Source organism: Ixodes scapularis, unplaced genomic scaffold (assembly GCF_016920785.2).
Source record: "Ixodes scapularis isolate PalLabHiFi unplaced genomic scaffold, ASM1692078v2 PGA_scaffold9__187_contigs__length_104089568, whole genome shotgun sequence".
NCBI lineage: Eukaryota > Metazoa > Arthropoda > Arachnida > Ixodida > Ixodidae > Ixodes > Ixodes scapularis.
In genome coordinates this window covers 22,386,380-22,402,878 of record NW_024609884.1, presented here as the reverse complement: position 1 = coordinate 22,402,878, position 16,499 = coordinate 22,386,380, and the positions used below count along the sequence as shown (strand labels likewise).

The 16,499-nt window shown below is 43.9% G+C and overlaps 1 protein-coding gene across 1 annotated transcript; it reads right to left on the bottom strand.

Annotated features, from left to right (window-relative positions):
• Nucleotides 1-5,697: 5,697 nt before the first annotated feature.
• Nucleotides 5,698-8,162, bottom strand: LOC115319430 (acanthoscurrin-1-like). Its single transcript, XM_029979417.4, has 2 exons — nt 8,131-8,162; nt 5,698-6,063 (listed from the first exon to the last, which is right to left on the bottom strand). The coding sequence occupies exons 1-2, from the start codon at nt 8,140-8,142 to the stop codon at nt 5,698-5,700; spliced, it is 378 nt and encodes a 125-aa protein (XP_029835277.4). The 5' UTR covers nt 8,143-8,162.
• Nucleotides 8,163-16,499: the final 8,337 nt, after the last annotated feature.

Below are 16,499 nucleotides of genomic sequence, written 5' to 3'. Positions count from 1 at the left end.
TTTGTCCGGTGTCCTCGGCATAATGTTGCTGAAATAAAGTTCAAAGTTCAAAGTTCAAAGTTCAAATTATCGCCAACGTTAGGGCTAAAAGAAGCAGAATTCCCATAAACAGCACAGATGAAGGGCGGTTAGAATGCCTAGTCTCGTTAATTGACAAACTTGATCAACACACAACTCATAACTTTATTCCACTAATTTATAAAAGAAAGAATATGTTTGAACAAAAAAAAAAAACAAGTAGTGATCTTCCAAATTTCCCAAAACATTCTGAGCTGTCAATATATTGTCACGGTTTATTTCCTGGGTTCTCCAACGTTCTCGTCCTCGATCCCTGTCCGGAGCACCTCTTCTTCTTTCCTTTCTTCTTCGCTGTTACACTCGCCCCCTCCCCCCTATGAATAGATAATGATCGAGTTCATGGACCGAGTTCAGGTGCATGGTGTGTGTCTCTCGATGAACGTGGGACGTAGTGCTTAAGGTGGCTACGATGTGCCGTGAATGTTGCATTGGTATGATGGGGACTGCCAGTACAATCACGAACTTGAAATGTCACAGGACCCAGCTGACGAAGAACCTCACAGGGGCCTCTGTAGCGTGGGAGTAACTTTTCAGCCCGACCTTTCTTTCGAAAGGGTCGGCGTACCAAAACCCAGTCCCCACAACGTACAGGAGGTGGGGGGAATGATGGAGCAGTGCGTTCTTGAGTGCGTACCTGAGCACGCAACATGGAATCGCGAGCTTTCTTTCTCACGGCTTGGAAGCGGCGTCGAAAGCTACTTGTAAAGTGCTCTGTTCTTAGCTTCCAAACGGCATTGTCACCGGATTCGCAGGGCAGAACTGGTGCCCGTCCGTACACTATTTGGAAAGGGGTAAACTCGGTTGTTGATTGTTCAGCAGTGTTCATTGCAAAGGCTGCGTATGACACCAGTTCGTCCCAGTTGTTGTGTTGTTCGTTCACGTAGCTCGCGAGTATGCCACTGATAGTGCGGTTGGCCCGTTCAACAAGACCATTTGTTTGTGGATGGTATGGCGCTGCTTGAGCGTGATGGATACCATGAGTTTCCATTTCTCTCGCAAACCGACGGGAAATGAAAGATGAGGCGCGATCACTCACGATTACGCGAGGTACACCATGCCGAAGAACAACTTGTTGTCGTAAGAATAGCACGATGTGGTCGACCGCGGTGCTTGGAACTGCACGTAACTCTACCCATTTACTTAGGTAATCGATGGCGACAAGAACATACTTGTTACCACTTGGAGTAGGGGGGAACGGGCCGAGATGGTCGATGCCGAGAATTTCAAAGGGTGCTTTAGGCAGTGGTACAGGCTGGACGCCACAGTCAATGGTGGGGTTCGCCATTTTCCGTGACTGACATTTAATGCACGACGCTATGTATTCGGCAACGTCTGTGCGAACTCGTGGCCACCAGTAGCGCTCCAAGATCTTCTTTGCAGTTTTGTCTCTTCCTAAATGTCCAGCGGTTAGGTTGTCGTGACACAGGTGGAGCACGGCGGTACGTAACTGCGTGGGCACGAAGGGCAACCAACCTTGCGTCCCGCGGTGGCAGAGGAGTCCATGACAGACACGATAGGCGCGGCGTAGACGTCGTTCCGCTGTATTAGAAGGAGATCTCAGTCGCGACATAATATCTTGAACTTCTGGGTCTGAAGTTTGAGATTCAGTAAGGTTAAACACAGGGGTGCAAAACTGAACCTCCTCTTTGTTCAGTTCTTCAGCTGGGGCTATAGGATTGCGTGAGAGAAAATCGGCGTCCGTGTGATATTTTCCACCTCGATGACAGATATTCAGCTGATATTCTTGGAGTAGTAAAGCCCAGCGAGCAAGCTTGGGGGTAAGGTCTCGTTTCGACTGTAGCCAAAGTAACGCAGAGTTGTCTGTTACGGCTGTGAAACGATGACCATACAAGTAGGGCCGAAAGTGTTGAATAGCCCAGATGAGAGCTAGGCATTCGAGCTCCGATGAATGGTAACGTTGTTCGGCATCGGTAAGGCGGCGACTGGCGTAAGCGATTACTCGTTGAGATTTGTCGGGGTGTTCTTGGAGTAATACAGCTCCAAGGCCAGTTCCGCTGGCGTCGGTGTGAAGAAAAGATGGGAATTCCATGTTAAAATGGGCTAAGATTGGTGCCTGAAGAAGGCTTTCCTTAATGTCATTGAAGGCACGTTCCTCGCTAATTGTCCACCGCCAAGGGTTGTTTTTACGAAGTAGGAGTGTCAGGGGTGTTGCACGACTGGCGAATTGTGGTATAAACCGGCGAAAATAGGATGCAAAGCCGAGAAAGCTCTTGACCTCTGAAAGGCGGCTTGGTCTTGGATACTTTGACACCGCTTCCAGCTTTGCAGGGTCGGGTTTGATGCCATTCTTGGTGATAACATGACCGAGATAGAGAACTTCTTCAAAACCAAAAAAGCATTTTTGAGGTTTGATTCGTAAGTTCGCTCGTTGTAGCGCGTCAAGAACAAGCTCGAGTCTTCGGTTGTGTTCTTCAAACGTCGTCCCATATACAATAATGTCGTCAAGATATACCAGAGCCATAGTCCATTTGAGGTGGCCTAGAACTCTATCCATAAGGCGTTGGAAGGTAGCTGGCGCGTTGCAAAGGCCGAATGGTAATCGCGTAAATTGGTAAAGCCCGCCAGGAGTTATGAACGCCGATTTTTCGGCATCGTCGGGGTTTAGAGGTACTTGCCAATATCCTGACAAGAGATCAAGTGTTGTGAAGTAACTTGCGCCTTGTAGTCTGTCTAGTGAATCATCAAGGCGAGGTAGGGGATATACGTCCTGTTTCGTGATGCTGTTGACCTTCCTGTAATCAACACAAAAACGTACAGTCCCATCTTTCTTGCGTACCAAGACGACCGGTGACGACCATGGGCTGTTGGATGGTGTGACGATTCCTCTATTAAGCATGTCGTCGACCTGTGTTCGGATGACGGCATGCTCTACTGGAGCAAGGCGACGTAAGGACTGGTGAATGGGAGCATGATCGCCCGTATTAATGTTGTGTTCCGCTAGATGTGTGCATCCGAGTTCGTTCGGAGTTAGTGCCACACATGCCCTGTAGGTTGTGATTAGTTCTTTGAGGGATTCAATATGATGATTGGCGAGGGTTGGACCAAACTGGAACAGATCCCATGGTATTTGTGCGCATTCTTTTGAGGGTAGTTCTGACGATCCTGGTTGATCGATAGCCGCTGTTAGAAGTTCTGTTGGAGTGAGAGGAAACGACTTGCCGACATAGTGTCCTTGCTGAAGAGTGACGGAGTTATGCCCGAGATTCATCATCAGAATGCTGAAATGGCCTCCTATACTTGTAGTCAGCGTTCGAGGTACTGCCACTTCGTAGCCAGGTTTTGAAATCCGGGAAGCCTCACAGACAATGTCACCGTTAAGATGGGGTGGGTTTGACTGTACTTTGATTCACATGGCTGTCTCTGGTTGTAGCACTGTTGTAGCCGCAATATGAATATCCCACGTTTCTCCTTTTTGAACTGAGGATGATTGAAAAAACTTATGTAGCAGTGTTTCCAATACACTTGTTCCATAAGATGCAGACGATGCCCAGAGAAGTACGAAGTTACTCCAAAAGAGTCGAAGCAGCGAGAAAAACGCGTAAGATGCCCAGGAATTCATAATATACGACCAAAAGCGTCGAAGTAGCGCATACTCATGACACGCGCTTTGATCTGATGGCAGAGTTTCTTGACAGGCCGTAGAAGGTTTCAAAGAAAATAAGCCGGTTTTGGCACACCAGTTGTACCCAAGAATTAAAGGACACACACAGTTTGGAATTACAACAAAGTCTTCAACTGATGTGCGACCAAATACTGTAATTTTTAGTTTCACTTTTCCTCCGGTTGGTATTCTTTCCCCATGAGCAGTTAGTAGAACTGAGTAGTCAGGGAACACTTTAATGTCCGAGGAAAGAAAGGACATATCAATAGCATTCACAGCTGCTCCAGTGTCAAAAAGTGCGTCCACAACCCCCACGTTTTCAACCAGTACAGGATGGCGGGGAACCGACGGTAACTGGCCTGTAACTGATACGAGGGGCCTTTGAGGAGTTATACCCGGTTCCGCCCCCAAGGACCGGGAGTAGCGTTTCCCGATGTAGCAGGAGTAGCTGAGCATTCGGCCGCAAAATGACCACGACGGCCACATCGGTAGCACGACCCAGCGGTATTGTTCCGTGAACGAGCAGACGCAGGCTGAGAGCGCGTGTCCTGTGTCAATGGTTGCACTGTAACTCCAGGAGGTGCTGCTGGTTGCATGCGGCTGGTAGCCCATTGAGCAGCGCTCATCTCCATGGCATGTCCGAGTGCGGCTCGTATTGTTTCTGGTCTTGCTAGTCTTACAAACTTCTGGACCTCAGGGTTGCCTATGGCATCCACAAACGCAGCTGTGCCGACACGATTCAATGTATCAGACGTTGCGCCCGGGAAGGATTTGTAGGTCAAACGCTCTATACTTGCAGCGAGTTCTGGAAAACTCTCGCTTGCTTCTTGGCGCCGCGAACGTAATTCTGCGTAGAATGCTTGCTGCAGATGTTCATCACCGAAACGATCGCGCAAGCTCGTGATCAATGCTGCGTAAGTGAGCCGGGTTCCTTGGAGCGCATGAAGAACGCTTAGGGCAGGGCCATCTAGTTGCGCGATGACAGCGCGTGCCTTCTCGTCTTCAGTCCAGTGGTTTGCATCGGAAATGATGTCAACCTGCTGTAGGTATAGATCCAAGGGTGTTTCGCCATTAAATGGCTTTAGCTTGAAACGGGGTTGACCAGAAGACGTAGTCGGGCGGCTCGTGAATGGAGTCTGCTCAACTGCGAAGACAGTTGGCTGCGCTGTTTGCTGAAGCGTCTCCATAGCAGCTACTCGACGGCAGATGTCGGCATTACTTGCGGTTAGAAGGTCCGAAGATTGCTGCGTTGCGGCCATGATTGTTTGAGTCTGCAGTTCCAACAGCCTTTGCAGCGTCTCCAATGTCACCGCTGTCGTCGGGATGTCGGTTGGTGCGGCCACCGATTGTGAAGAGGTTTCCTCTGGCTGCTGGGCCTGGGAGGGTGGCTCACCGGAAGGCGTCCCTTGTACCGGCAAAGGACCTTGTCGGGTTTCGGTCGGCATCCCACCGCTGCCACCAAATTGTCACGGTTTATTTCCTGGGTTCTCCAACGTTCTCGTCCTCGATCCCTGTCCGGAGCACCTCTTCTTCTTTCCTTTCTTCTTCGCTGTTACACTATACATGACTATTATCTGTGGACGGATGTGCGAAATGCAACGGATTGAAACAATTTCAAAACAAGCCAACAGACTGCTTTCAACAAGTGATACTCAAAATTATTTATTTACATAATTTTTACAAATATCTTGAGCACGATGCGTTGACTATTTCGAATGCTCTGGACGATTGTTGGCAGTTTCTTGGTATGACGACGATTCGGTGGCTCCAGCTGTATTTTTCTGCAAGGACAACAGATATATTCAACAGTGTGAAAGGTACAGAAGTATATGGATCGTATATTAATTTCTTGGCTACTGTCCGCAGCGGGCCTTTTACCAAGGCCATCTGATGGCTACTTGGCATGTCCGCGTAAAAAACAAAAAAGGAAAATACGGTTCTAAATGTTTAGCTAGTAATAGAAATAAAAACTAACCTCTCCAAAATCAAAACAGGCACTACCAGCCATGGCCACCGTAACCACCGTAGCCTCCATAGCCACCTCCGTAGCCACCTCCGAAGCCACCTCCATAGCCTCCTCCATAGCCTCCTCCCAAGCCGGAGTACCCCAAAATTCCTCCTCCTCCGTGGAGCTTGCTGACGTGGTGGACTGTCTTCACGAGGAATGCCGGACCGGCTACCGCTTTGGAGTATCCGGCACCACCTCCGCTGAGAAGAACGACGCTGCTGCCAAGGCCGACACCACCGAGTCCGTAGCCGCCTCCGTAGCCACCACCGTAACTTCCTCCATAGAAGCCCCCGAAACCTCCCAGTCCTCCAGCAGCCGTGAAGGCTAGCAGTGCGGTAAAAGCAACGGCGATCACCTGCAAGGTATCATTGGAGACCCGTGGATAAGGGATCTGAGTGGCACCATTTGGTTGCAAAGTGAGCTACGTAGCAGTAACATATACCCTACCGTTAATAGATTGGGCTAATGTTTTAATGATCACGCGTCTACTTCCCAGCTGAGTATGCAGAGGGTGCACCACAAAAACGATCTAGAACCATAGAGGGGCGATCGACGACTCACGACACCAAAAACGGAGTACCACGCTCTGGTATCGAGCGTGTTGGGAACATGGGTGACGCCATGCGCATTGTCGTGCGTTTCTGCGCCCACATCAATCGCCGCACTCCTTCCGTAGAATGGCATCAGTGGTTTGTCGCTTCGGTGAAGTAGGCGCGCTTATTATTATATTTTAATGCACGTCATGAAAGCCAGCAAAATTGACCGTGTTCCGTTGTCTATGCCGAATGCTGCTTCGGAATACATGAAAGCGAGATCTAACATTCTGGAAACACCGTGTGCCTTTTACCCCCTGCCTGACGTTTGCAACATTTAAATTTTCCCTCCCTATATCTTAATTACAAGTGCGGAGTAATCGTAAAGGGCCTGTGCAGCGCTCTGGAACTTTTTTTTAACTTGCAGGTACTGGTCACCACTAAGAGATCAAGTTTATAAAATACAAAAGTTACTTTACTTTAAAGTTATTCTGAAGCGTTTACCTTCTCCTTTTGCCCAAACAAATGGCATCAAGACTGTACCTTGAAATCATATTGTGCGAGAGCAACGAACATGATTGCCGCCTATAGATCAGGAGCAAAAGCTTAGCTCTCGCGCTTTACAGTTCCGTTCCTACAACGCAGGTGTTTTGACTGTAGTAATTTTTGTAGTGAGTTCCAAAACTTTAACACAAAATAATTCAGCTGTGTTGATAACAGGAGTACTTCAAATTATTAAAAAAAAATTAGGACCATAGATTGACGTATAATGTGATGCCTTCCGCACTGAACGAGAGAAATGTACAGCGTAGAGGCTGGCGACGTCCAACCTCGAAATACACATTTTCATAATTTCCGACCTAGGTATACACTGTTTGAGTTTCACTGGTTCTTTAATGCTTAAATTTGACGCTAGATTGAAAAAAACATTGCGTGTTTAAACTTGGCAGAAGCAACGGCTACGTGTTCCATTGAATTGTAATATTTGGTAGGCAGTGGAAGCACATGAAATAAGCAAAAGGATCACCATGTATTTCGATGGCACTTCTATGGTATCAACGTATGTTGAAGAATTCATCATAATATCACCGATATCATCTTCATCTCGCCAAAGTGCTGCTTCCAATTGACGGGAACTTTTTACCGAATTTTTCGTACCATCGCGCTTACTTTACGTTTGCTTGCATACCTCTCACACTGAACAAACAATATGATCATGTGATTTTTCTCACTCAAAAAAAAAAAAATACCGGTAACGAATGCACACAGTTTCATGGTACAACAGTAAACTGTAACCAAAATGATTGTATTAAGTGTGTAGACACAATCCCAGTGATTTAAGGGGTATACTTACGTTGTGTCTGAGATCGTCTATTTATGGTCATTAACTTTCTCTAAAAAAACACAAAATGCGATCAATACACATTCGATTTCCCTATTAAAAACGGGTTCAAAGGTCGCGACAAGCCCGTGTATCTTTGATTCGCACATGTGTGACATTGAAACAAAAGCGCACATCATCGGGATTGGCGCGACTAGTGAAAATAAAATACTTATCCTTGGAATCCACGTTTTTTTTAGCGTGAGAGCCTTTGTTCACAAAGTTTTATGTAGCAATAGCCCTACGTAATATTACAATTCTTTCTCCATTTTCTTGCCTTTTTTATATACGATCAGCTGATTCTATCCACAAGCATGCACCCAACTTGATCAATTATAACCCGTTGTTAAAAAAAGAGCAGGTTTTGTAAGTTCCTCTTGAAATTTCCCATCTCCTTCATTCCTATCCGTTCGGAACCTTAAACAAATTATTTGTTTTCCCTTGGAACCGTAAGTGGCAGAAGCTTGTGCTATAAGTCTAAGAGATCTCACGTAGGGAGTAAGCTTACCAGGGCCCTCATTGTCGTAACTTGAGCTGGAACTGACTCGTATTTCCAATGGCGCGCGGCTCCCTTATATACCACATCCCCGAAGACGAGCAGCACGTACCCTGGGCATTATCTAGACCCGGTGAACCACTCATCCTTTCTGAGTATCCTCCTTTGTCGCCATGAAACCGGGAAATGTACTACGCGCACGATATATTTTAGTGTGTCTAAAGTTCGAAAACGGAAAGTGAAGAAGCCGCTCAAGCGATGTCCCCATTCCGGATCTCACGGATCAATAGCGTCCTCCTGAAAGGGCTTCCATAGCGTCCTTTTTCTTTCTTTCTTTCTTTTTTCTTTTTTTTTTTTTTTGTTTTTAGCTGTTTTTTGGGGGTTATACGACCACAATCGCCATCTCGTGTGCAAGTCTATCCCCGATGGAGTCTTTGCGCTTGTGCCTGATGTATCCGGTGGTAAAATATATGCCGTTTTCTGTGATTCCAATCTTACTTTTTCAGCTACGCCACGAGCGGTACTCACTTTTACTTGAGCGGAAATCAGAGAAGGCTTGCCGTTCTATCGGGTGGTGATATGCGAAAAAAAAAGCGATGTATCCGCTTCCCTGAGCAAAGATTGGTTCTGCTATTGCATGTCAAATGCCTTTCAAGCGACATTTCGGCTGATACTGCATGCGTTAACACATTGAGTACCTAGGTAACTCTGTCTTTGTTTACTGATGTATTAATATCAACTACACAATATAGGGTATATGCGTGCACGTGTCAGAGGAAAAAGAAAGTTCTCGTGGCAAGAAGAATAACCTTCCAAATAAAATGTTATATGCTTCCTTAACCTTAAACTCGAATACTTTTATTTTTGTTACGTATTGACAACCTGCTTATTCAACAGAAACAGCAGTATTATTTCTTACACCTAACATAAAGTTTTACTTCGTTTTTTTTTTTTGTTGTTGTTATTGCGGTTGATGACTTTCGGCGATCTCTGATCTGCTTAAGAGCGATGCCATATCACATTTTATACAGGATGTTTGTTTTTAGTTCGCATTATTTTTAAAGAGGGTGAAAGTTACATGCAAACCATTTCCAATGCACGTTTATCAGGACCAGCAGAAATTAGATGGGATAACCTTCGCAACCAGTACGCTAATTGATTAAAAAATGGCAATTAACTTTTTTTTATTAATGGATCACGTTGCAATTACAATGATAGGTCAAATAAATTAAAACATTTTGCGAAAAAAAAGTTTAAATTTCAAATTGCAAATTCCTCGATCTGTTCTCCCTTTTTTTGTCCCTGATTCCAGAACTCGAGAAACAGCATGTGCCGCGAGCCTTGTCCATTTGCGTATTAGGCAGTGTAACGTCAGTTGATCCACCAATGAAAAGCTTCTCAGTAAAGGAGGAGGTACACATCATTATTACCTTCACTCTTCTACACTCTACAAAATGTTTGTGCGGCTACTTTCACGCACAACACTCGAAGAGCCAATCACCGCAACTTACGGAGGCAGCTCAGCGAATGACACTGCCGAGACATATGTTTAGACCGAAAAACGCAGTCTGAGTTGTGACATTAAGCAATGCAAAACGTCACGCTTGCATTGCTTAATGACACAACTCAGACTGCGTTTTTTTTTATCTAAACATATGTTTCGGCATTGCCATTCGCTGAGCTGCTCCGTAAGTTGCGCTGATTGGCTCTCCTAGTGGTGTGCGGGAAAGCAGACGCACGGGCTTTTTTTAGAGTATACGCCGCATTGTAGGCAGGACTTTCGGCGATCTTTCTGTGTCCAGTTTCGGAGCCAGGCTACACAAATATATCAAAAGCCTTTGCCATTTTTAATAGCGTTAATTTTAGGAACGGCAACCCGCTATTTGATTCGAAATACCATTCGCACACTCTAACCCCCACCTACCATGTGTGGAGACCTATGAGAATGCAGCGAATATAGAGTATCGATTTACCCATCACTTTTTTTTTAATCTGTTCAAATTAGAAAGAAACATTTTGTATATTTTTTTTTTCACTGGAAAATTATGTCGTTTATCCAAAAACGCTGTAGCGCTTATATCACAACATAAGCGCTACTGCGGCATCACTTCTTTTTTAAATCGCTGTGCATGTTTTTTTATTTATTTTTTTATTTAAGTTTGATTCATAAATTGTTTAGCTTTGCAGCTGCGAAGGCACTTTTTTCAGACCCCCTTATTAAAATGTAATAGTTAGGTCACTCTAGCTCGACGGACTTCAAATTAAATTTGGTCAACGTCGCACCCCAGACTCTCCCCATTCTTTACGTCGTCTCGGGTTTTAACGATGTGCAATAACTAGCTCGCCTGTTAGCTTTACCCCACACTGAGTTTTCAGAGATTTTGAACTGCGATATTTATGGGGACCAGGCAGGCTTCTTGGAGCTGAAGCTCTTCCTACGCAAAATTTTTGTTTAATAAATCCTTATTTTTGTATCATATTTTTTCCCTTTCATGTTCCGTTTTCTTTTTTGAACCGAACGCCTTGATTTTTTATCTTTATCTTTATTTTTATGGCAATAGTTTGTACCTTGGACGGATGGCTACATTTTTTGCTCTGGGCGGTCGACTTTCGCAAGCGCTCGAAGATCCTCCATCGGAGAGTGCAATGCGTCTCTGGGTGGCTCAGCGCATTCGTGACGTCAATTGCCTCGGCACCTTCAAGGCTACGGCAACGCTGGCGTGGTCATGAGCTTCGACACTTCTAGACGTTCGAGATACCCGAGGTCTGTGTTGTTCAACACTAGGCGAAAAAGTAACTCACCTGCGTCCCAAAACTCTCTCAGTCTCTCTCAGCCTCTTTTTTTTCTATTCCTCAACCGTAAGAGTTGAGTTCTTTGACACGGAAGAGAACGAAAATCAGGTTCGGCCAAGTTTAACAGTTAGTGCTTGCATGTAACTTTCCGCCGTACTTCCGCAGAGCGGCGCTGCTATTATGGCACAATAGATGCACAGACATCACAGGAAATTTTAGAAACATCCACCAGATGCAATTTATTAAATGTTTGATTCATTAAAAATAAATTTTGTGTGTTTCTTTCACAACGAAAAAACGGTGTCTTTGTAGTGTTGCAACAACGTAGTCAAGATTTGAAAAGTAAAATAGTCGCTGAAATTTTGTTTCCGTACCCCCTTAAACTGAAAAAAAAAATTAAGACATCATAAAATCAAGATTGTCGTTGTGGTTTCAGTATATCTGTATTTTGAACTTTAAATATGGCAAGTAGCAACCGCAAAAAAAAAAAAAAAAAACATTTTTTTTAAGCGTCGTGACATATAAAAAAAAACCTATTGTACGTATACTCAATAACCATTATCTACCCGTGCCTCTGAGGGTTAATCCCATAAGGATAGTTAACTGAGCTTGCAACGGAAGCGCGTCTATAACGTTATAGACATGGGACAGTAGAAATTCCCGCAACTCGCATTTCAACTCGTGACCCACCCCACACGCGTTTTCCTGAAAAATAGTGGACCAATTCTTCCCTGGTGGTTGCAACTATGCCCTGATTTTATAATTAACCATTTCCAGAAAAAATTCCTCGTGTACTACGTACCTAAATTTCACTTGCCCTATATCTTGTTTTTACATCTTATAACTTCTGGAGACACTCGGTAATAAAAAAGAAGCCGAACAACCTAGATTTTATTAGTTTTCTAAAGAAAACTACTCAGGAATGACTTGTACAAATTTTTTTCAGTAGTGCCCAAAACGGTAGGACTTTGATGAGCCGATTTAGATCTTTCCTAGTTTGATTTTTTCAAATGTAGTCACCCCTTTCAACATATCCAAACGTTTTGTTGTTGTTGTTGTTGTTGTTGTTTCATATTCTTAGCCATTTTTTTGACAAAAAGGGCTGTATTCAAGACGTATCTCAACAAGAACGTAATACTATGACAGATTCGCATGAACAACGAGTTATTTCCGTGTTCGTTTCTAGAAGTATATTGTTTATCTAGTTTCTGCTATGTAACAGTGTGTGATTCTAGTTTCAAATCTTACAATTTTAAACTTAACCAAATGTAGTTTATTGTTTTCTCCAATACCTGATAAGCACTGTATGCGTTGTTACGTGAGCATATGTGTTGGTCGCCATTTTGTTTCCAATATTCTAAGATAATGCCGGCTCCTCTGTAGTGGTATTGTTTCAAGTTGCTTTTATCTAGCCCACCAAGCCTCCAGGATTAAAACTTTAGCTTTAATAAAACTATAGGTAAGAAACAATGCAACTTAATTTATAAATATATTTACTTTGGATTCTCGATTCATTTCTCTCGTGACGTTCAACCCCTAAGCATTAAAAGGTTCGCACTGTAGAGTCCTTTTCCTAAATCTTTCTCATAAATTCCGTTATAAAGACAAAATTTATTCTTGAGCAAAGTGTTCCTAGACGTCAGAGATCATTTATGTAAAAATAAAGAGTATCATATTTAAAAAAAACGCATCTCCACGTGGTGAATGATGTTGATTGAGGCGAAGCTCTGGTGGTGCTTGTCAGCGTAGACGCTGAGCGGCAGCATGCCGAGCCTTTCGTTCGTTTTCATCCATGTCACGCTGCGGTCAAATGCTCAAATGCGTATATAACCACGTTCCATACCACACATTCTCTTTCTGACATGGATGAAAACGAACGTAAGGCTCGGCATGCTGCGGCTCACCGTCTACGCAGACAAGCACCACCAGAGCTTCGCCCCAATCAACATCATTCACCACGTGAAAATGCGGTTGTTGTTTTTTTTTTGTTTTTTTTTTTTTTTGTCCTACACAAGCACGGGAGCACGTGCTCACGTGCTCGTGAGCACGAGTACCCGACGCCGGTCATCGGACGTACATACGGACACGGCTAGCCCCTAAGGAGCTTCGCCCCTAAATACTGCTGGCGATGTAAAGGTCTTATAGAATAAAGATGTAGCTTTTTCTAAAATCTTACAGAATTTTGGAAATGTTTTAAGCTATATTTTTACAAAGGTAACACCTCTTTTTTACCACAAATAATTCCTTGCAATTTTCAGGCCATATAACACCCGATGACACTTGATGGATTCAATAGTACATATGCCATCTGCGTATCTTGCTGGAGTTCTTATTTGTTGCGGAGAACTCCATGTCAGGAGCCAGATTACGCTCGGTAAATGCTAGGACATCTGTTGAGAATATATATATTTGTTTATTTATCTGTTTATTTATTAACACCCTGGGCCCCTGTTTGGATTGGTACGGGAATGGCAGTTGAATAAATATGCCAAAACGCCGACATGTGACATGACGATAGGTAGAAAAACACATCCTTCAGAAAATGATAAGGAGTTTATCAAACACAAAATATAGAAACAGCAGAGCAATTATTATATTACAAAGTGAAGCCTCTGTACGCAAGCATGAAAAATACACAGTCGATTTCCATAAAAGAAGTTCACATGAACGGCTGAAAAAAACGCGTAAATTGTGATACAGATAAATAAGTAGAATATATGTCACAACTAACACCATAATAATACGACTGTTTTGCTTGCGAATGTTCATTGCCATGCTTATTTTCAAAGAAAATCCTGGCTTTATCAAGCCCAGTCACAACACAATTAATTGAAGGAACCTGCGCTCGCTTTTGAGGGACAACGCTTGAAAAAAAGAGGATCACAAATTATTAGATTAGACGTGTGAATGGCATTTGGTTGCAACAGCTAATATTTTGCAACGTAGCCTTTGAACCAGCTTTTTTCTAAAACTTCGTTGCCATATATGTGGCGTTAAGAGATGATTAGCGAGTGCAGCCGCGATCCACAAGAAGGTGAGCACGCGATTACCGCTATGTGCGTTGGTAGCGTCATAAAGCGGAAGCCGTTGCGAATTGCGTGCCTTCTGGCCGCGCTTCGTTCGCAAAGCGCACAGGCCGCCACGACCGCTGCTTCACTGTGCCAGAAATACAGAGTGGTCGATGATCCCAAGTTCACGCTCATAGGAATTTCGAATGCAGCTTGATAAGGGTCATAACAATCGGGTGGTATTGCCCGTTACTAAAGACGGCATCTGCGGGTTCCTCTTTATGTTTGCTGTTACAAAAAGTGATGAATTCTTCTTTGACACGCCCAAAAAACTGCATGACAGGAGGCTTCACTTTAGGGTTAAAAGCATAGGAGCACCGGTGTCGCGCTTAAGATATGAACGTTTTCTTTTTATGAGCCGCGCCATCTGGTGATAAGAAATTAAGGGCCCGGTCATTCTTTGTCCCGTTTGCCAACCCTCGCTATATGAGCACCACACGTCTAGAGTTGTTAATGGGTCGTTTCTCCGAGTAAATAATAAAGGCAGTGTCATAGGTGCTGCAGCCACGATTCTTCAAAAGTGAAGTACTGCAAACTTAGCTGAGTTGAGCTTAGGCTTCACTTGTTCCTTAAAGAGCCCTTCAAAAAAAAAAATAACAGTCTGGTTGGGACACGCGTGTCGTGAAATAAATTTTACACAAAAAAAGAACAATATCTTCTTCGAGCAATTTTGGCGGCGAGAGATTTATTTGCAATTCTGCGCATAAAGTCCATGACGTCACGGAATGGTCATTCGCTCAACGAGATGGTCATTCGGTCTTTCCACCTCAAAGTGAAGACGAGGCCGATCCACCTGTCCTCCGCGTGGCCAAAATGTCGAGAAAGAAAACTAGTGGAAAGGAGGTGACTACCGACAAAATCGCATTTCGCGCCGTCAATATTGCTCTAGTTATTTTTTTTTTTTTTCGAGGAAAATTAATTTTTTGACACGCGTGTTTCTTCTTTTCAAGGGCCTTTTAAGTCAGTGAATCAAATTGACCGCTGGAGCGCAACCTCCGTCTAAAGCGAATACGTCTCTACAAAAGCAACAATTATTAAACGTTATAGTTAATCTGCAAAAATCACGCATGCAGGTCATTCCAACATTTCCTTCAAAAACGCAATCTTCTCCCCCCCCCCCCCCCCTTCCCCCCCAAAAAAAAATTTTTTTTTGTTTTTTTACTAGGCAGTACGGGTCCTCTGAACGAAACACAATATGTAAGCAAATTTTGTTTAGTCGAATTCATTAACCGATATTCATGCGCTGATGATCAACATGTCACCAAATAAGGTGATTAACGTGTCAGCTCTAGAGGCGCATTCAAGCCGCCGCACTATACCACAACTAAATTTTTCCTTTCTTTTTTTTATTGTGCGCCTAACAAACAGGATTGCAAGAATACGGGCAAGTAAAACGGTCGTCCATATCAGAACTTGCAGGGTGGATCGTAAACACGCTCGACCGCCGAATCCCGCCCCCTTCCTCTGCCGCAAACAAACAAAAAAAAGTGAATGTTCATAGCACGCTTAGGAATGCACCGATGTGGCTTAACTCTACTAGTGGTTGCATGGCGATTGGTCCCAAACCTCGAGCCTCCAGATATCAACCCACCGGTTCCCCCAGCCAGTTTCCAGAATATATCAATTTAAGCATCCCTCTTACCAACTTTTTGACACCACAATATAGATCAAGTAGGTGGAAAAATATCAAAATGAAACACAATATTTGTAGTTAGGCAGATTCTTTTCCGCGGTCGGAAAACCATGCGCTTCCTTTGGGACTGTGAAATTTGTCTCGAGTCAGCACTCGAATCCGAATCGGGTTTACACAAATGGCCTACTAAGATTCCCTAATGAACAGACGAGTGCGAGGACATGTATGTATAAAAATGGTTTATTTACAAAATTTTCTACATGAGTTTTAACCTTCTTGCGGTGCAGACGATGGAGACCCGTTTTGTGTGCCATGCATTACTCGAATGCACTCGATGACTTGAGCTGGAATTGAAAAAAATACATAACCGTTGCTTTATTTCACACCGCGATTCAATGAGAATGGCATTCCATGCAATAATTGTGACCCTCTTCATTAGCTGTCCTTTCATTTGGTTATATCAAAAAATGTTATTTTTTACACTAAAATAAAAATGCTGGAACTGTACACATTTGAGGTCAAATTCGTCTAAAATTGCTGATGCAAAAGCAAGTCAGTCTAATTTGATATTTGACTACTTCATTTCCTGTTGTAACCAGTGTACAACAGGAAACGTCAATACCGTCTGAAAATGGCAATATGATTGCCATCTTCAGGTCCCTAAAACACACCATGCAGTAACAATTAAGCTAACGCAAGCCGCTAACACTTATCGAAGCCGGCAAAGATGTGAACCCAACTTATGATCTCTACGTATCCAGCACGAGCTTGCACTTTCGCACCGCATGCTTCAGTGCTGCGGGGAGTCCAGACATGCAGTCATTTTATCGTCGAAACGTCAATGCCGTCTGGGAAACCATCACTTTTGGGTGCTACTGACCATTCGA